At 45.7% G+C, this 20,635-nt stretch overlaps 1 protein-coding gene across 1 annotated transcript; it reads right to left on the bottom strand.

Annotated features, from left to right (window-relative positions):
- Positions 1–4,015: 4,015 nt before the first annotated feature.
- On the bottom strand, positions 4,016–19,261 carry LOC140106433 (peroxisomal N(1)-acetyl-spermine/spermidine oxidase-like). The gene is made up of 6 exons (XM_072130878.1): positions 18,754–19,261; positions 17,514–17,997; positions 8,314–8,507; positions 6,147–6,402; positions 4,748–4,860; positions 4,016–4,029 (listed from the first exon to the last, which is right to left on the bottom strand). Exons 1-6 carry the CDS (start codon positions 18,989–18,991, stop codon positions 4,016–4,018), a joined length of 1,299 nt encoding a protein of 432 aa, XP_071986979.1. The 5' UTR covers positions 18,992–19,261.
- Between the last annotated feature and the right edge of the window lie 1,374 nt (positions 19,262–20,635).

The raw sequence follows: 20,635 nt of genomic DNA, 5'->3' as shown, positions 1-20,635 counted from the left end.
TTCATTAATGGGGGGCTCTGCTGTGGACATTCAATTAATGGGGGCTTTGCAGTAGTAATTTCATTAATGGGGGGCTCTGCTGTGGACATTTCATTAATGGGGGGCTCTGCAGTAGTCATTTCATTAATGGGGGCTCTGCTGTGGACATTTCATTAATGGGGGGCTCTGCAGTAGTCATTACATTAATAGGGGGCTCTGCTGTGGACATTTCATTAGTGGGGGCTTTGCACTAGACATTTCATTAATGGGGGCTTTGCAGTAGTCATTTCATTAATGGGGGGCTCTGCTGTGGACATTCAATTAATGGGGGCTTTGCAGTAGTAATTTCATTAATAGGGGGCTCTGCTGTGGACATTTCATTAATGGGGGGGCTCTGCTGTGGACATTTCATTAATGGGGGGGCTCTGCAGTAGTCATTTCATTAATGGGCTCTGCTGTGGACATTTCATTAATAGCGGGCTCTGCTGTGGACATTTCATTAATGGGGGGCTCTGCTGTGGACATTTCATTAATGGGGGGCTCTGCTGTGGACAATTCATTAATGGGGGGAACTGCAGTGGACATTTCATTAATTAACACACACAAAATATTAATAAATATTCAAAAAAATTTAAATTTCCCCATGATAAAAAAAATCCCCCGCTACACTACAAAACACACCCCCATAGTCTCCCCGTTTGCCCGAGACTATACATATTTTATATCAAAACGACCGAAACAAAATAGGGAATTCATTAATAATGTTAATTTTAAGTCAATTACAAAAAAATACTTTTTTTCCACTTTTAACCCCAAATAGCTCTGTGTCCAGAAAAAAACACTGCATAACATTTTTAAGGTAGCACGCAAAAAAAAAAAAAACAGTTATGGCCCTTAAACCGCCACTTACCAAAATTCGGCTTTTCAGGCTGCGTCACTAAGGGGTTAAGTAGCCATGAGGGTGAAAATACCATGCTCCCACCCAGATCAACAAAACCTTTAAACTAACACCAAACTTTATGAACATATAATATCGACATATTCTTCCACAGCCAAATATTGTAATCATGACCCAATATAGTACCCAAAAAAGTATCCGATAGCAAATCCTCCCATACCCCTTGGTCTATATAGTACATTTTTTATGTAAACCCTCTTTCTTTCCCAAATCAAGTAATTTAAAAGACACTCAATAACTCGTAAGAATTTACCATCAATCCAAACCGCAGCAGCATTAATAACATAGAGAAGCTGCGGAAGTGTAACCATCGTAATTAGTGCAACTCTGTCGGCACGAGACAACGGTAGTTACACCCAAACTTTGGTCTGAGCCCTTATCTTCTGTATCAATCATAACAAATTGCTACCTTTAAATTGGTCGGGATCCCTGCTGACCCATTACCCCAAATATTCCAAATTCTCCTCCTCCTTTAATACTTTAGGAGATCCCTTATATCATTAAATGAGTTTATCCCAATTAACTTCTAACCCTGACAAATACGTCCCGGTATCCTGCAAGTGAATATAATGGGGGTCATTTACTAAGGGCCCGATTTGCGGTTTCCCGACGTGTTACCCGAATATTTCCGATTTGCGCCGATTGTACCTGAATTGCCCCAGGATTTTGGCGCACGCGATCAGATTGTGGCGCATCGGCGCTGGCATGCACGCGACGGAAATCGGGGGCGTGGCCGAACGAAAAATCCGACGGATTCGGAAAAACCACCGCATTTAAGACAAAAAATGTGTCGCGAAAATTACACTTACCTTCACCAGGTATAGGCCGGTGAATTTCAGGGCATTCCGGCGGGCCTCCGGGGAACTTCAGCGTAGCAGCGACACCTGGTGGACGGCGGAGGAACTACCTTAGTGAATCCCGGCCGGACCCGAATCCACCGCAGAGAACGCGCCGCTGGATCGCGAACAGACCGGGTAAGTAAATCTGCCCCAATATATTGTATATAATAGCAGCTTGTCATTCATAGCAGCACACACAAACCCCTTTATACCCTGATTACTCCTACACTTAATGGAAATGGGTTCTATACAAATTATAACAGAAAACAGAGTCTGTCGTAGATATCTGGCTTGTTTCAAGTGAAGACACACTAAATGTATTGCTCACAAATACACTGAGACAGGTTCTTAATTTGAGTCTTTTGTAACGCATGATAGCTGTAGGCATACTGTGCACATTTACATTAATAGCAATACCACCGTGGTTATCTACCTGGCATCATGCACACAGTATAGAAAACATGTACACTACATTGGGTGCACATCATGTTCGGTCAAATTACAAATCAGATGTTTTGTATATCAACAGCAATAAAGCTTTATCAAAACATTTGAGAAAGGTACATAGGGCTATAATGGAAGAATGGAAAGCAATAAAACGGGTCTTCAGGTCAGGAAGGAGAGGAGACAAGGAAGGGAAGGGAAAATTAGTGTGGGATTTGGTGCACCCACTACTGGACCAGGGCTACTAAATCTACCTTGACAATTTTTACACCCGCCCTACACTATTCAAGTGCCTTGCTTCCAGAAATAGTGCAGCATGCGGCACTATTAGGGGGAAAACTTAGAATGCACGAGAGCTGGGCACTATGCAGCGACTCAGTACAGGAGAGCCGGGCACTATGCAGCGACTCAGTACAGGAGAGCCGGGCACTATGCAGCGACTCTGTACAGGAGAGCAAGGCACTATGCAGCGACTCTGTACAGGAGAGCCGGGCACTATGCAGCGACTCTGTACAGGAGAGCCGGGAACTATGCAGCGACTCAGTACAGGAGAGCCGGGCACTATGCAGAGCCTCTGTACAGGAGAGCCGGGCACTATGCAGCGACTCTGTACAGGAGAGCCGGGCACTATGCAGCGACTCAGTACAGGAGAGCCGGGCACTATGCAGCGACTCTGTACAGGAGAGCAAGGCACTATGCAGCGACTCTGTACAGGAGAGCCGGGCACTATGCAGCGACTCTGTACAGGAGAGCCGGGAACTATGCAGCGACTCAGTACAGGAGAGCCGGGCACTATGCAGTGACTCTGTACAGGAGAGTCGGGCACTATGCAGCGACTCAGTACAGGAGAGCCGGGCACTATGCAGCCACTCTGTACAGGAGAGCCAGGCACTATGCAGCCACTCTGTACAGGAGAGCCGGGCACTATGCAGTGACTCAGTACAGGAGAGCCGGGCACTATGCAGCGACTCTGTACAGGAGAGCCGAGCACTATGCAGCAACTCTGTACAGGAGAGCCGGACACTATGCAGCAACTCTGTACAGGAGAGCCGGGCACTATGCAGCGCCTCTGTACAGGAGAGCCGGGCACTATGCAGCCACTCTGTACAGGAGAGCCGGGCACTATGCAGCCACTCTGTACAGGAGAGCCGGGCACTATGCAGCCACTCTGTACAGGAGAGCCGAGCACTATGCAGCAACTCTGTACAGGAGAGCCGGGCACTATGCAGCGACTCTGTACAGGAGAGCCGGGCACTATGCAGCCACTCTGTACAGGAGAGCCGGGAACTATGCAGCGACTCAGTACAGGAGAATTGTACTTTTTACTGAATCATTTTATCTCAATTTTGTTGGTTTGGATAAACAAAAATCCAAATTCTTTCCATGTTTTTTATCTATATTTTTTATATTTATTTTTACAGTCTTGACTGTATGGGTTGAAAAAATGATTTTATTTTATTGAAATGGTTGTTACCCACGTGGTGATATGTTATATGTGTGGTTCGTGTTGTGATTTTCACTTTTTTTTATTTGAAGGAGTTTGCCAATTTATGGGGCGTTTTGGGGACTTTTATTACTTTTTATTTAATTATTTGGATCTGTCATTTTCTGCTGCAGGCAGCTCTGGGGTCCTGGTCCGGACCCCGGGGCTGCCATAGAGAGGATCGACACCCCCTGAAACCTGCCAGTCATGTTTGACTTTGCCGTGTAAAGGGTTAAACAGCCGTGGGTTAAACAGCAGATATTGCGATTCCCGGTTGTCGCATACAGCCGGGATCCCGCACTGCTGTTACCTTCACAGTTGTCGACCTGGATGTCGGGAATTAGATATCAGATGAAATTGAAGTTCTAGGCAGAGTACCGATCAGAACAGAAAGTGAATCAAACTTGAGACACAGGGAGATTTCTCAGGGCTTCCATGCCAGAAAACGATGTAAAAACTATCTGATCTCCATGGTTATATAGCTACAATGGTTGAAAAAGACAAGGAAGGCAATGGAGGGGGCTGAACTAGAACAGAATGTTCCCTTTCCATCTCTAGGGGATAGTCTTTATGAACTGGTGTCCATACCTGCCTATTCAGCCACCGCCTATTCCAAGCATATATTGGGGGTCATTTACTAAGGGCCCGATTCGCGTTTTCCCGACGTGTTACCCGAATATTTCCGATTTGCGCCGATTTTCCCTGAATTGCCCCGGGATTTTGGCGCATGCGATCGGTTTGTGGCGCATCGGCGCTGGCATGCACGCGACGGAAATCCGACGGATTCGGAAAAACCGCCGCATTTTTAAAAAAAAAATTGGTCGCACGGGCCATACTCACATGCACCACGATGAAGACAATGAACTCCGGGGCACCTCAGCGGACTTCGGCGCAGCAGCGACACCTGGTGGACATCGGGCGCAGGACCTTCATGAATCGCCGGAAGACCCGAACGCTCGTCAGAGAAGCTGCCGCTGGAACGCGAATGGACCGGGTAAGTAAATGTGCCCCATTGGGTCATGTATGGGATATATCACTATTTACCTGTGAATCTTCTAAACAAATCTGTCATTGACGAAAGAATCTCTTCTTCTGTTAATGTTTCCATAAATTCAGACTCCTCACCAGCAAGGAAGCCACACAACACATGCCCCAGGCTGGCAAAACAGAAAATATCACACATTGCTATATCATTAAGAACAAAACACAAATAAGACTCTTTGTGAACAGACCCTACAATGTATTCCTGTTGCTTTTAAAAATTACTTGAAGTGTCCCTAAGAAGGCTCTATCCACAGTTTAGGAACTTGCCTGTGACCAAGTGATTGTTTCGGACTTTAAAAATGTGGTAAAGTTAAATAAAATACAATTTTTTTTCTAATATTATTATGTATAACCCCAACCAATGATGTCACATACATAATTCACATAAATACTACAGGCAATTATTGTTATATGCCATACATGTGCAACGTTACCACCCTGGGGCATGAAAACCGTGTGGGGGCAGCTGGATTCCCAGAGAACGTGGCTGGCTGTAATGTGGCCTATGTGCTGCATAATCTGTGTGCGCTATATAAATAAAGGAAATATTATTATTAGAGCCAGAATGTGTCGCAGGAAGTGGGTCAGGAGAACAGGCCTCATTCACACCGGTCAGTGCCAGCAGGGAGAAGCAAAACGAGGGGGAAGCCGCAATATAGAGAAGGGATCCCACCTGCGGCACTCCTGGGGTGTGCGTGGGTAGGTAGGGAATGGAAGTTCTGCAGTGTTAGCGGCAGGCCAGAGGTCAAACTTGAAATAATTCTGTGTCACTTTAATGGCACACAGTTTGGAATATCAACAGGTAACAGCCTGTAAATGGCTCGTCCTGCAGGCACACACACAAGGCAGTGGTTTAGTTGCCATGATGATAATTGCGTTGTGGAGCAGAAATTTTGTAGTACCTCCCCAATGGTCAGATTAGCTCTGCTGCTTGGGCAGCAAGATGACACCCTCTGTATAATCAGCACACAGAGAATCACACTAAGAACATTGACAGAGAAAGACTAAGCCTGCTTCATGAGAGACACTGACCCAGAACCCTGGAATGAGCTCCTATTTATAGGTTTTTGCAGGGCTAATTTCAAAACATGCTGAGCCACCAACCAATCACCAGGCTGGGATTCTGCAGGGAAGATAACAAATGCATCAACATAACACAAACATCACACTTTAACCCTTCAGTAGTAGGCATGTTGTACTGTTAATACTTCATTTAAGCAGTTGGTGACACCAAGGAATAGCTTTTACCATTGTAAAAAAATACCTAAAAAATTACATATAGATAATGATAAAGCGCTAAATGGCACTAATATAAACAGTGTGTTGTCCTTTAAGTCCTTACATGGCTGTAGTGAGAGGGTCCTTTAACATATTAGAAAATAATAAGTTTTGCGCTTACTGTTCTGGGGGTTCCAGGACCACAAACACAGGCAGTTTTCTCATCCAATTCTTTTTCAAGTCTTTCTTGGGTTCAGTAAGAGGAGAATCACCTTCCCATAGTAATTGGATAACAGTAGTATTCGCTTCCCAAAAGGGTTTCTCGAATTCTAACAAAATTTTATTATTGGTTCCAAACCCCAAATTCTTAATAGCCTGCGTTTTGCTTGGGGGAAGAGGAGGGCTGAAGAAATCGCTTGATTGTTTCTTTAGGAATCCTAAAATCAGAAAAACCATCTGAAAGTCATCCATAAAAATAATTATCAGCAGTCACTCTGTAGATATGAAGCAATAAAACTGCTTTATCAGGGGCTATTCCAAGAAGGGCTTTCATTAACAAACCTCTATGCAACCTCTTTGAAACCCACAGCTTTTGTACAGGAGGAGGAGACAGGGGCTTCCTCCTATTACCAAATTCTTAGGCCCAGTTCACACCTGCACCTGTGTACAGCGATGGTTTCATGACTCCTGAATAAGCTGAGCTAAACTTGACATGTAAACTGGCTCTGTGGGTTAGACAGCACTTTCCTTTTTTCCTCTGCCTATCTGGTGCGGTGGCATCATCCAGAAAATCAACTTTGAAGTGAGGTTTTAATTGCTTTTATGAAGTCAAGGAGGCGGAGAGTTTAACACTGAAGTCAAGCTTTCCCTGCCTCAGAATGACCCCTGTACTGTAATTGATGGCCCTGCGTCTAGGGACATCATTGACCAGATCTCCTGAAGTCCAGTGCATGATGTCAATCACAGGGGAGGAGGCGTTTACAGGTGGGGAGAGCTTGAATTTGGTGCTAAAACTCTCCGCCTCCCTGACTTAATACAACCAGTTAACACCTGACTTCAATGTTCATCTTCTTGATGATGCCACCATGGTGAGCCATGGAAGAAACATGATCAAGAAACTGTGCGGCTGCTTGACAATATACTAGTGATAGTTTATTAAGCCAATTTCTGATAATAGGTTCCCTTAAAAATTGAGCAGTATGACAATATGGCCAATGGACCAATAAATGTTGCTCACCCCTTAAATACTTAGATCAGGAATTAAACAGACATTTAAAGGAAATTATAAATTGTTTATAACTTATTATATGTTTGTGGAGTCCACAGCCCTGCAAACACCCCACGCTTTACTCCTCTATACATCCTCTACATAAACATACACACTATTGCATACTTACCTGCCGTGCTGATGGCTGGACACATGAGCCACTAGAGACATAGGGGCAAATTTACTTACCTGGTCCCCAATTCGAAAAGTCTGACAGTGATGAAGTCCGGCGCGATTCATGAAGATCGTGAGTCCAATCACCTGCATCTGTCGCTTCCCCGCCGAGGTCCGCCGGAGTTCACCTTCTTCTTCCCGGTGCGTGTCTTGCGACACCATTCTAAATGTTAAATCTTGCGCGTTGTCCGAATCTGTCGGGTTGTCCGACGGCCACACCCCCCGATTTCTGTCGCGTGCAAGCCGGCGCCGATGTGGCAAAATCCGATCGTGTACGCCAAAAACCGGGGGGGGGGGATTCACGAAAAATTTGGAAAACCCGACGTAAATGCATCCGACAGACCCTTAGTAAATGTGCCCCATAATCTATCCCTACAGGATAAGGGACATCAGTATAAAGGAAAGGAGGATGGAGGAAGCAGCGCAGGGTCGGGCATTTCCTGTGCATCGGTTTTTGATGTCTCCACACTCCCTTCTCCCCTTCTCTCAGTTCTGACACAGCTGCCCAGCCAGTTGGAATTTTACAACCAGCTCGTGCGAGCCGGAGAAAGTCGGCTGGATCCCACCCCTGCTGATATGTGAAACTTGCTGACAGGTTCCCATAAATAATTAAATATAATTTTCATACTTTAGTCTGTTAGGTCTTGACGGTTTCTAAATACAGATTTAGACAGGATATGTACGATTCCTATTCTTGAAAATTACTATCCATAGGATGGGTAACAAGTGCAATGGTCCTAAGCTCACCGGGCCTCCTCACTGCAGAAAAGTAAAGGAAAGCTTTACTGGAGAGGTGGGGACACATGCCCATTCAATGGCTTTGGGCATGTAGTTATCATGTGTTCTTCAAAGGAGAACTCTCTTGTACCAATGTAAATGCTATCCAGTATATTGTGTAATCACTTACCTAGTGGTACAGTGACAATAACGTGATCTGCCACAAAGCTGTCACCATCCTCACACATCACCTTCACCGGATATATGTGGGAATCTTCACCAGGGAAAGATCCATTCCAGTGAATGCTCTGTACTGCCTTGTTTAATAACACGCTGCCACCCGGGAGTGGGGCCTTCATCTGGTTTACAAGGCTTTCATATCCCCTAAGAAAGACATAAATCTCAGTGCAGGGAAAGTTCTGGGTACATCAATTCAATTCAACAAAAGCTATCTCTAACCTGTTGTAATTTGTCAGTGGTTCCACATCTAGAAAATTAAATGAGGTACAGTGGTGGCTAAAAGTATTGGCACCCCTGCACTTCCGTCAGATAATACCGGTTTTCTTCCAGAAAATTATTGCAATCACAAATTTTGGTATTAATATCTTCATTTATTTTGCTTGCAATAAAAAAACACAAAAGAGAATGAAAAAAAGAGTCAAATCATTGATCATTTTACACAAAACTCCAATAATGGGCCGGACAAAAGTATTGACCCCGGACAAATTAACTGTGAACAACAAGCGCTTCCGGTGACCATCAATGAATTTCTTGCTCTGCCAGATTTTAGACCTTTCTTCTTTGGCCACTGCTCCAGGTCCCTGAGATGTAAAGGTGACTTCTCCAAGCGGCCATTGTGAGATCTCTCCACAGGTTCTATGGGACTTAGGTCTGGACTCATCGCTGCCACTTTGGAAGTCTCCGGTGCTCAAACCATTTTCTAGGGCTTTTTGAAGTGTGTGTTTGGGTCATTGTCCTGCTGGAAGACCCATGACCTCTGCGGGAGCCCCAGCTTTCTCACACTGGGCCCTACATTATGCTGTGGACTTCATAATGCCCTGCACACGGTCACACAGTCCAGTGCCAGAGGCAGCAAAGCCACCCCAGAACATGAGGGAACCTCCGCCATGTCTGACTGTAGGGGCCGGGTTCTTTTTTTGAAGGCCTCTTTTTATGCTGTAAACTCTATGTTGATGCCTTTTCCCAAAAAGCTCTACTTTTGTCTCATCTGACCAGAGAACATTCTCCCAAAATGTTTTAGTCTTTCTCAGGTAAGTTTTGGCTTTTTTATGTTTTTGTGTAAGAAGTGTCTTCCTGGGTCTCCTACCATACAGTCCCATTTCATTCAGACGCTGATGGATAGTACGGGGTGACACCCTCAGACTGCAGGGCAGATGGAACTTGTCTGGATGTTAGTCGAGGTTCTTTATCCACCATTCGCACAATCTTTCATTGAATTCTCTCATCAATTTTTCTTTTCCGAGCACATCTATGGAGGTGCCACAGTGCCGGGGACTTTACACTTCTTGATGACACTGCACACAGTAGACACGGGAACATTCAGGTCTTTGGAGCAAGCGATGAAGGGATCTCACATGCTGGCACGGGTGACTAGTGAAGCTACAATTTATGCAGCCAGAACCTCACCTCCAGAACCTGATTGGAGCTGGACAACTTCTGGGTGCAGAACAACAAGGCACAATCGCAGACACCATGCAGAGGTACCACAACTCCCAGCAGTCCATAACACAATCCCTAAACAGCGCAAGGTCTTAGCAGCCACTGCCCAAAGCGCGCCAGAGACTGCTGGTAGTGGATGAGAGGTGGAGTCTGCGCAGAGACGCGCAGGAGGTCGGAGAACGCTGCTAGAACCACCAGAAGCTTCGGAGGAAGTCCCAGCATCCTCCTCTGCGAACCTGACAGTAGTCTTGAGGAAGCTCAGGCTTCCTCACAATTCTCAAGTCCTCAGACAGTTCTTTGGTCTTTCTTTTCTCCATGCTCACTGTGGGACGCACGAGGACAGAGTCAACTTTAATCCATTTCAACTGGCTGCAAGTGATTTAGTTATTGCCACCTCCTGGTAGGTGCCACAGATAAGTTACAGGGGCTGTTAATTACACAAATTAGAGAAGCATCACATGATTTTTCAAACAGTGCCAATACTTTTGTCCACCTCCTTTTTTATGTTTGGTCTGGAATTATATCCAATTTGGGTTTTTGATAACTACAGTCTCTCTTTATGCAAGACGCAAACTTGCCAGACCACTCAAAACTGAGAAGAACAGGAACATTCAGATGTGGGCAAGCTTTGTTCTCACCTAGGGGTGCTTTTCCCAGGAGCCCTGTTTGCATGCGTTTCCCGGACGCTGAGGATGGACTGGTCATGTCTTAAGAAAGTGCTCTGGGCTGACACAGTAGAGACAGAGATTCCCTTGCCTTCATCGAGAATGCTCTTTAGTAGACAGATAAGCTCTATCCACCTGCATAGGTTCCTCTGAAGCCAACACAGAAGATGACTGAGTTTGTCTTTGGAAGACAGGATCCAGATGAGGCAGACGTCAGGTCCTGACTTGCACTTGTTCAAGACGCTGTTCCTCAGAACTCTCAGAGAACCAGATGTCAATTCGAGTGGCCAGAGAGATGAGACCACTCAGAAAAGCCAGCAGGTCTCGGACTGTCTTTAATATGTCGAGAAATTCCCTTTTTAAAGGTTGCAACCAAGGCTGCTTCATTCCAGGTGAGTTCAGAAGCTAGGGTATGGAACTGAACTGCATAGTCACCAACAGACAAGTCCCCAACAGACAAGTACAGCAGGGCGTTCTCAGCAGAAGACGCCCAGGCTGTTTCTGCAAAGACGCACCGGAATTCAGCGATTAAGGTGGTGATATTAGCTTTGACCGGGTCTTTCCTGTCCCAGAGGGGAGTAGCCCATGCGAGGGCCTTCTCGGAAAGGAGGCTGATGATGAAAGCCACTATAGACCGTTCTGTGATGAAGTTACCTACAGAAGGGGAAGAAATCTAGGCGACCGCCTTGTTCATAGCCACCTCATGCCAGCGGGCTCTGAAAGTAATTGGCTAAAAAAATGTAGCATCAAGGGTACATATAAATGTGGCAGCTGTAAAGCATGCAAATATATAAATCTGAGTAAGACTGTTCAGAGTGTTACCACTGGTACTCTATACCAAAACCGGGAGTTTATTAATTGTAGAACAACCGGGGTAGTATATTTGGCTACCTGTTTATGCCCCAAAAATTATGTGGGGAAAACAATAAAAGAATTCAGAGTCAGAATTTTGGACCACATTGGAAATGTGAGGAGAGGGGAAGATACCCCTCTGGCCAATCGCGTACACCAATACCATGGTGGGTGTATGGATGCTCTGAAATAGAAAGGCATCGAAAGAATACGACCAGCCCCAAGGAGAGGTGATTGGAACAATAGTATCCTGAGAAAAGAATCCCAATGGATATTTAGGATGAAAAGTGTAAAACCAGATGGCCTAAATGATTCTATATCATTTGCACCTTTCATTGAATGATAGGCCAAATAGCTCTGTATTTTTCTAGGAACTTTTTATACTCATTTAAAACCAATTTAAAATTATCATAAATTTGTAGATGCCCCGTTTCTCCTCAGTTTTCCTCCTCAGTTTTACCTTGTAGTGTTATGTATACTAGCGATCAGTGCAGTTGTTTTGCCTTCCAGTTTTTGATAACCTGGCTATGCACCGCATATGATGTATGCGGCTATTCAAATTATCATGGACTGTGCCTTAATGCCGCTAAATAGCCGTTACGGGGATACTTATCCTTATCTATAGATAGTTACCACATGTCGAGAAATAGCCGACACCGGGGTACATCTCTCTGTTTACATATACTTACTTGCAACGCCTCCTGTTTCATGGAATATCCGAGTCGGTATGCTGACCCCGCCTCTATACCCTCCTCCTACTGACGTCAGCCAGCGGGATGCGAGAGGCGTGGCTGGATACCGACATCTCATCCTGAGGGGCGGAATACTTACCCTCCAATAGGAAAGCCGGCTGTTTCGATGGGGCGGGGCCAAGCATATAAGAGCCCAGCTGCTCAGCCGCGCCGGTGGCTACGACTATAACGCTGGCGCCCACCATCAGGACGCCAGTGTCTTAATCTCTTGTTTAATGTCTGTTTGTGTGTATGAATGAACATATTCGGACAACCCTATCTCCAGTACGCTCCCCTGATGAGCCCACTGAGTGGTGGGCGAAACGCGTAGGGAGAGAGATAGAGAGATAAAAATCTGTTATGAAAAAATGTCATATCTGAGTAGCTGATTAGGGCAAAAGTCAGTGAACGCTTGGATAGGAGTTTCTGAGTGTGTGGATGAAAAAAAACAAAAACAGGCACGCGCACAGTGACACAGAACCCTATACTGACTTTATTTTGTCTTTTGGGTAGATCTAACTTAATCCTGCTAGCCAAAACTACCCAGCCCTTATTTTATGTGGAACATTATCTGATTCCCATATACAAAATGAACAGTTGGTGAATATTTGCTATTACCCACTGAGTACGGAACTGCATCGAGTCTGTACTACCTATTTAGGTTTTAACTTTCTCCTTTGTTTACTTTGGGGGGGACCTTATTTTGTTATTTTTATCTAGAATCTAATAAAAGTTAAATTTTATTCCCTAATGAACTACGTCAGTGAGCCTTTCAAGAAATAAGTGTAGTTTGGGACACCTTAAATAAGCACGCTCTTCAGTGATTCCACCCAATCAATAAGGCGGGATTCTAAGATAAAAGGAATTTAAAGACGTCAGAACACAAGATCAGGCTATATGTGGACAATATAGCGATCTCCTGCACCAATCCGGTAAATTCCCTGATGGCATTTGGAGACGCGAAAAAAAACTTTCTTTCTTGTCTTACTATGAAATAAATGAAAATAAAAGCTACTAGAGAAAATGAATAATTGGTATATAGACTGTAACAAAATAATTAAAAAATATATATATTGGATTTTACTTTATATGCTTTCATTGAAATAATTGAAATTACATACATAATTTCACCTAACGAAGGCTCCCATTCGGAGCCGAAACGCGTTGTGTTGTACCTAAGAACTTATAGAATAAAGCACTTTTATGGCTATAACACTGTAATCAGATTTCTGAGTGAAGCAGCGCCGACTCTACCGGGACTACACTTCGTGGATCTTCGCTTTTCTGATTTTATAAACACACTACATGTGAACAGGAAACTAGAAATAGGATAGGGCTCAGGATTGAAATAGTATTATGGACTTTTGAGGCTTAATTTAGAGACGTATACAGTATTAGGCTATATTCACACTGCCGTTGCCCGCCCGTACCGTAGCGGGCAACGGCAGTGTACGGGGAGAGGAGGAGGAGGTGAGCGCCTCTCCATAGCAACCTATGGCGCACGGCCCCGTATTACGGGAAAAGATAGGACAGTTCCTATCTTTTTCCCGGGTACGGAACGGTATGGTGCCGCACGTGTGCTGTACCGTACCGCTCCCGTAGGGTGCCGTGCGCCCATAGGAGTGTATGGGGGACGTATATCAGCCATATATACGTCGGCCGTATATACGTCCTCCATACGTTCGTGTGAATGTAGCCTTAGCTGTTATTTGGAGAGACTGTTAAATTCTGCAGTTGTAAATTAACCCCTCATGTGTTCAAATTTTGGGATTGGGATGCGCTTTAAAACTCCTCCCTAAACACATATGCATTATGACCAAAACATACTCGTGTTTTGCTCCTTACTGAATTCAAGCATTTTGGTCTAAACGTATAGAAATTCAGAAAGGAGTTTCACCAGATGCACTTGTAATGTGTTTACAAAATGTATTCCATAAGTTGCTTTCAAAAGTAATGTGCAGCAGATGGTGCTAAGTGAAATTTGCAATTTTTCCTGAAATACTATTTCAGTGACCAATATGTTGGCCCAGAATACTGTTGCTAGGGTTGTCATCAGTTAATAATGCAGTGCTCTACAGACACACAGGGGCTTATTTACTAAGGGTCTGCGGTTCGCATTTCCGCCTGACTTCCCGACATTTTCGGGATTTGCGCCACTGTGATACGGATTTAGCAGGGGATTGTGTCACACGCAAACGGATTTTGGGGCAGCGGCGTCAGCTTTCATGCAACAGACATGGGGGGGGGGCTGATTCGTACTTATTCGGCGTGGGATTTAATATTCAAATTGTGTCGCATCCAATGCACTTACATGCACCAGGAAGAAGAAGGTGAACTCCGGGGACCTGAGCGGGGAAGCGACACATGCAGGATATCGGGTGCAGGATCTTAGTGACTCGCCACACAGAGCATTATACACGGACAATGCACTTACATGCACCAGGAAGAAGAAGGTGAACTCCGGGGACCTGAGCGGGTAAGTGACACATGCAGGATATCAGGTGCACGACCTTAGAGACTCGCCACACAGCGCATTTTACAAGGACAATGCACTTACATGCACCAGGAAGAAGAAGGTGAACTCCGGGGACCTGAGCGGGGAAGTGACACATGCAGGATATCAGGTGCACGACCTTAGAGACTCGCCACACAGCGCATTTTACAAGGACAATGCACTTACATGCACCAGGAAGAAGAAGGTGAACTTTGGGGACCTGAGCGGGAAAGCGACACATGCAGGATATCGGGTGCACAATTTTAGTGACTCACCGGACAGCGCATTATACACAGACAATGCACTTACATGCACCAGGAAGAAGAAGGTGAACTCTGGGGACCTGAGCGAGGAAGAGGCACAAGCAGGATATCAGGTGCACAATCCTAGTGACTCCCCGCACAGTGCATTATACACGGACAATGCACTTACATGCACCAGGAAGAAGAAGGTGAACCCCAGGGACCTGAGCGGGGAAGCGACACATGCAGGATATCGGGCGCACAATCTTAGTGACTCCCCACACAGCGCATTATACATGGACAATGCACTTACATGCACCAGGAAGAAGAAGGTGAACTCCGGGGACCTGAGCGGGGAAGCGACACATGCAGGATATCGGGCGCACAATCTTAGTGACTCCCGCACAGCGCATTATACACGGACAATGCACTTACATGCACCAGGAAGAAGAAGGTGAACTCCAGGGACCTGAGTGGGGAAGCGACACATGCAGGATATCGGGTGCAGGATCTTAGTGACTCCCCGCACAGCACATTATACACGGACAATGCACTTACATGCACCAGGAAGAAGAAGGTGAACCCCAGGGACCTGAGCAGGGAAGCGACACATGCAGGATATCAGGCGCACAATCTTAGTGACTCCCTGCACAGCGCATTATACACGGACAATGCACTTACATGCACCAGGAAGAAGAAGGTGAACTCCGGGGACCTGAGCGGGGAAGCGACACATGCAGGATATCGGGCGCATGATCTTAGTGACTCCCCGCACAGCACATTACACGCGGACAATGCACTTACATGCACCAGGAAGAAGAAGGTGAACTCCGGGGACCTGAGCGGGGAAGCGACACATGCAGGATATCGGGAGCACAATCTTAGTGACTCCCGCACAGCGCATTATACACGGACAATGCACTTACATGCACTAGGAAGAAGAAGGTGAACTCCAGGGACCTGAGCGGGGAAGCGACACATGCAGGATATCGGGAGCACAATCTTAGTGACTCCCGCACAGCGCATTATACACGGACAATGCACTTACATGCACCGGGAAGAAGAAGGTGAACTCCAGGGACCTGAGCGGGGAAGCGACACATGCAGGATATCGGGCGCAGGATCTTAGTGACTCCCCGCACAGCACATTATACACGGACAATGCACTTACATGTACCAGGAAGAAGGTGGTGAACTCCACGGACCTGAGCGGGGAAGCGACACATGCAGGATATCGGGGTGCACAATCTTAGTGACTCCCCGCACCGCACATTATACATGGACAATGCACTTACATGCACCAGGAAGAAGAAGGTGAACTCCGGGGACCTGAGCGGGGAAGTGACACATGCAGGGTATCGGGCACAGGATCTTAGTGACTCCCCGCACAGCACATTATACACGGACAATGCACTTACATGTACCAGGAAGAAGGTGGTGAACTCCAGGGACCTGAGCGGGGAAGCGACACATGCAGGATATCGGGCGCAGGATCTTAGTGACTCCCCGCCCAGCGCATTATACATGGACAATGCACTTACATGCACCAGGAAGAAGAAGGTGAACTCCAGGGACCTGAGCGGGGAAGCGATACATGCAGGATATCAGGTGCATGATCTTTGTGAATCGAGGCACAGGGCTTGATCGTCGGACAATGCACTTTTGGGAACTATGAGGGATTGCTCCGGAGAGGCAATTATGTGTGTAATAATTTAAAACCCCTTTCACCCTGCATCAATTTCATGGCAAATTTATGGAAACAACCAATTTTATAGCAATGCTATCTTTGTCACTTTCCCATATGAGAAGACTATTACTATAAACCATACATTACATTCGGGGGCCGGGCACAGACTTGGGGCCCATCAGCTTTTAGTCACGCCACTGGCACTGATAAATAGAAATCCAAAAGAAAAGGTCACTATTTGCTTCAGAAAAGCAGATTCAATTTGGACACAGTTTTACCTACCCACATAGTTTTAAAACATTGGGGTAGAAACCAATGTTTTGAAAGTACGAGGAGAGTAAAACTGTCTCCAAACTGAATCTGTTTTTCAGGGACAAATGGTGTCTTTTTCTTTTAGGGTACATGATGATGATGAACCACAACTCCCTTGAACTTCTCCTGGCTGCAAACAATCAGCTTGGGGAAAACAATTGGTCGTGAGAGTCTAAACACCAATGAATTCGCAGTTCTCACCTCTCTAGTGGTTGTTATTAATGGTCCCTTAAAGGAAACCTAGCATTTCAAATGGTAGGTGTATGGTGTAAGTACCGAGCACCAGCTCAGGGTGAGCTAGTGCCGGTGCTTACTTTCTATAGTGTTGTTAACTGCTGTATCGCGGTTTTAACACTTTTTAAAGTTTATAACAGAAGCTGCTTCGGTGCTGTGCGCGACCGTGCACGCGCAACGTCTCCGGCATTTCATATGTAGGCGCGCGCACGATGGTGCGCACGCAGCGCAGAAGCAGCTTCTGCTATAAGCTTTAAAAAGTGTTTAAAACAGTGATACAGTGGTCAATAACACTAATGAAAGTAAGTACCGGCACCAGCTCACCCTGAGCTCACCCTTAGCTGGTGCTCAGTACTTACACCTTACACCTACCATTCTAACTGGTATCATAGTATCATAGTATATAAGGCTGGAAGGAGACGCAAGTCCATCAAGTCCATCAAGGTTTCCTTTAACATGACAGGTGACATTTTTTGGTTTTTCCCGTACTTACTTAGGAAAAGTGCAGTCAAGGCCTGGAAACGTTGTATATTCTCCAAAGGGGCAGAGCGCCACATAGTCCATACTGTGGGTCCCACTTGAACAGCATTCCATATTAAGTAACCCCCTCAGGAAAGCCATATTAATATCAGCCAGTTCTTTATCCCAATCCGGTGAGCTTTGGACAATCTTCTGTCGGATAAAACGTCCCACGCTGTCTTCAGGAGTGCAGCCACCATCGGTAATATTCCGTGTTTTTTCCAGCCAAGTGTGATACAATTCTGTAATATTGGCAAACACATCAGGGCTGAGTTTTTTCCCTGAACTACTATAGATAACTGGGTTGGCAGACGTATAGCCATCAAAATTCATTTTTTGATTCTCCTCAAGCAAGGCATCGGAGCCTAATAGGCCGAACTGAGCTGCCAGCCGGAAGACGGGGTTACCCTGAGATGGTCCATGAATCCACTGGGCCCCAATCTCAACCAGGCCTTTAGCTACAAGAGAAAAGACACAATTATAAGACATTATTAAATTATTTCTATTAATTAATAGTATCATAGTAACAAAAGTAAGAAAAAGACATTAGTCCATCATGTCCAACCTATACATTGGGGCTTATTTACTAAGGGTCCGAATCGCTTTTTTCCGCTGGGTTTCCCGAATTTTTCCGATCTGCTCCAAATTGCCCCGGGATTTTGGCGCACGTGAATGGATTGTGGCGCATCGGCGCCAGCTTTCACGGGACAGAAATCGGGGGGAGTGGCCGTTGGAAAACCCGACGAATTCGGAAAAAACGCAGAATTTTTAAAAAAAATTTGTGTCGCAATAATAGCACTCACATGCACCGGGAAGGAGGTGAGCTCCGGTGGACTTCAGCGAAGCTGCGACACCTAGTGGACATCGGGTGCACGACCTTAGTGAATCCCAGCAGAACCGGAATCAGCGTCGGAGAACGCGCCGCTGGAACGCGACTGGACCAGGTGCCCCAATGAGACTGATAAAAGCCATAAGTACCTTATTGCAAATCTGCAACACAATAGTATGTGAGGATTGCATTAAAATTTACACCCGCATTGCTACATGACATGGAATATTACTGCTTGTTTCTTGAATCAATATGGGCTGAAAATACTCCAGCAGAATAATATTGATAAACTGAATTTACCCTTCTACAAGAAGCAGAACACCGGCACAGACTGCAATGTCAGGTTACACGCTGCACCACTGCAGCTAAAACTATTCAACTTTACCGAATCTCTGGCTGCGGATGCGGCCTCCGGTCCTCCCCGTGGCCTCCAGGATCTGCGTGTTCTGGAGGCCGTGTCTGTGCAGCTTCTCTGCCGCGGCGATGCCGGAGATGCCGGCGCCGATGATCAGCACTCGCGGTCCCGGAGCAGCCATGGCCTCCAGCCGCTCCTCACTGCCGGGGTCCGAGAATACAGCGAGCAGCTGGGCGCAGAGTAAGAGAAGTTTGGGTCGGGTCTCCATGATTATCTGGTGGCTTTGTTCTCCTAGAAAGTGGCGAGCAAAGTACGTGGCTCAGTTCTCCTCAGTACAGCTGCCATCTGGAGCATTTTATGTGTCCACAGCTGCAAAGTCTGAAAACCTTCCAAGTTTTTCATTGTTTCCGGACTCCTGCTCCTCAATGTGAAATAGCATTGGTTATTTTTTTCTGTGGGGTTGTTGTTCTGTGATGTGGCTCTTCACAAATCTATTCAGCATCAGGTATATATATATATCTGCCCTTCACCCTGGTATATTCAATCTGTAAAATACATACTGTATGATGGCCATATTTACTTGAGTGAACACCGCCCTAGGAGCTGACCTCTCACTTCCCAGTCTGTGAAACACAAACCAAATACTGCTCTAGGGGCTAAGCATTATGGGTATACATGACACAAGAAGTCCCTGGAACCCATACAGTTAGGAAACCTACCACCATGGATGTCCCTATAAAGGTGGATCGGGTGCTAGGTGCATCTACAGGACATGAGGATAAACCTTATATGGGCTAATCCTCACGTTCCCACAATCTTTTAATAACTTTTATTTCCCCAAGATGCAGATTTACTAACTGGGGCGTGCGCATGCGCATAACAGCAGGCCCGCGTCTGCACTGAAGACATCTGGTAGGTGGGTCAAAGAGGCTCGTGGGGCGTGGAGTAGCCGCTCCGTGTAGCCTCAGCTACAAGTTATTAGAAGATTGCGGGGACATGAGGATTACGTCCTATAGATGCACCTACCACCCGATCTAATTTTATAGGTAGATCCGTGGTGGTAGGTTCCCTTTAATTTACTCAAATTATATAATGATTTTTATCAAATGGTCATATGTGATTTTCCCAAACAGAACAATGACCATACTGTGCTGTTCACATTTTTCCTTCCAGACTTGTGGCATTGTCTGGTTCTGAAGCTTTTTGTCATTTATATTTTAATATGGGATAATATCAACTAATGTTCATGTCTTTAACCCTCTCCTATCCAGAACAATCTTGCTCTCTGATTGCCTTATATTTCGTGCTCTTATTTTACGAAAGTTTAATGAAGCGATGAATATTCAATCCTCTTCACCTAATGTGGCTACATAGTAACACCACAACCCAGAACATGTCCATAAAGTTACATGTAACATGAAAAACACACACATTCCTGAATAAAGTTTCTATTTCACGCCATCCCTCCGTTATTTGCACCTATGTTATGGCGTTCTTGCTCAAATTCTTACAAACCACAGAGGTTTCCGTTATTGTGCGGATAAAACAATGGGACACATCTAAAAGTGACTGTTATCTCATTAGCTTGGTTTATTATGGTTATATAGTTTTTTATTTGGTACTCCCACGATCCACGTTACAGATTGCTGGCACACCCATGCCCCTCTCCGTGGCGGTGCTGTTCCGGTTCCTGACCCGCTCTTACCTCTCATCGATCCTGGCTTTGCCGCGTTCGCGCGCTGGCACTTGAAGATTTAAAGGGCCAGCGCACCGCTGATTGCCATGGGTTTCCCATTATGGGTTTCCATAAAGGCCGGCTGTTCCCAGGATTCCCTGACGGATCTTTGCGTTTATTGCCTTTGAGAAAGCTTCCCTGCGTTCCTTGCTGTGTTCCCTACGTTGTTCCTGTTCC

This window comes from Engystomops pustulosus, chromosome 11 (genome assembly GCF_040894005.1).
Source record: "Engystomops pustulosus chromosome 11, aEngPut4.maternal, whole genome shotgun sequence".
In the NCBI taxonomy this organism is placed as follows: domain Eukaryota; kingdom Metazoa; phylum Chordata; class Amphibia; order Anura; family Leptodactylidae; genus Engystomops; species Engystomops pustulosus.
Note: the sequence above shows the minus strand (reverse complement) of the source record. Positions and strands in the feature narration are given on the sequence as shown.

Excerpts from the sequence above, each read along its gene's own strand:
- LOC140106433 (XM_072130878.1), bottom strand. The coding sequence starts at position 18,991 with ATGGAGACCCGACCCAAACTTCTCTTACTCTGCGCCCAGCTGCTCGCT. Across the intron at positions 17,998-18,753 it reads CATCCGCAGCCAGAGATTCG|CTAAAGGCCTGGTTGAGATT; the intron begins GTAAAGTTGAAT and ends TTTCTCTTGTAG. Across the intron at positions 6,403-8,313 it reads TATTGTCACTGTACCACTAG|GATTCCTAAAGAAACAATCA; the intron begins GTAAGTGATTAC and ends TTCTGATTTTAG.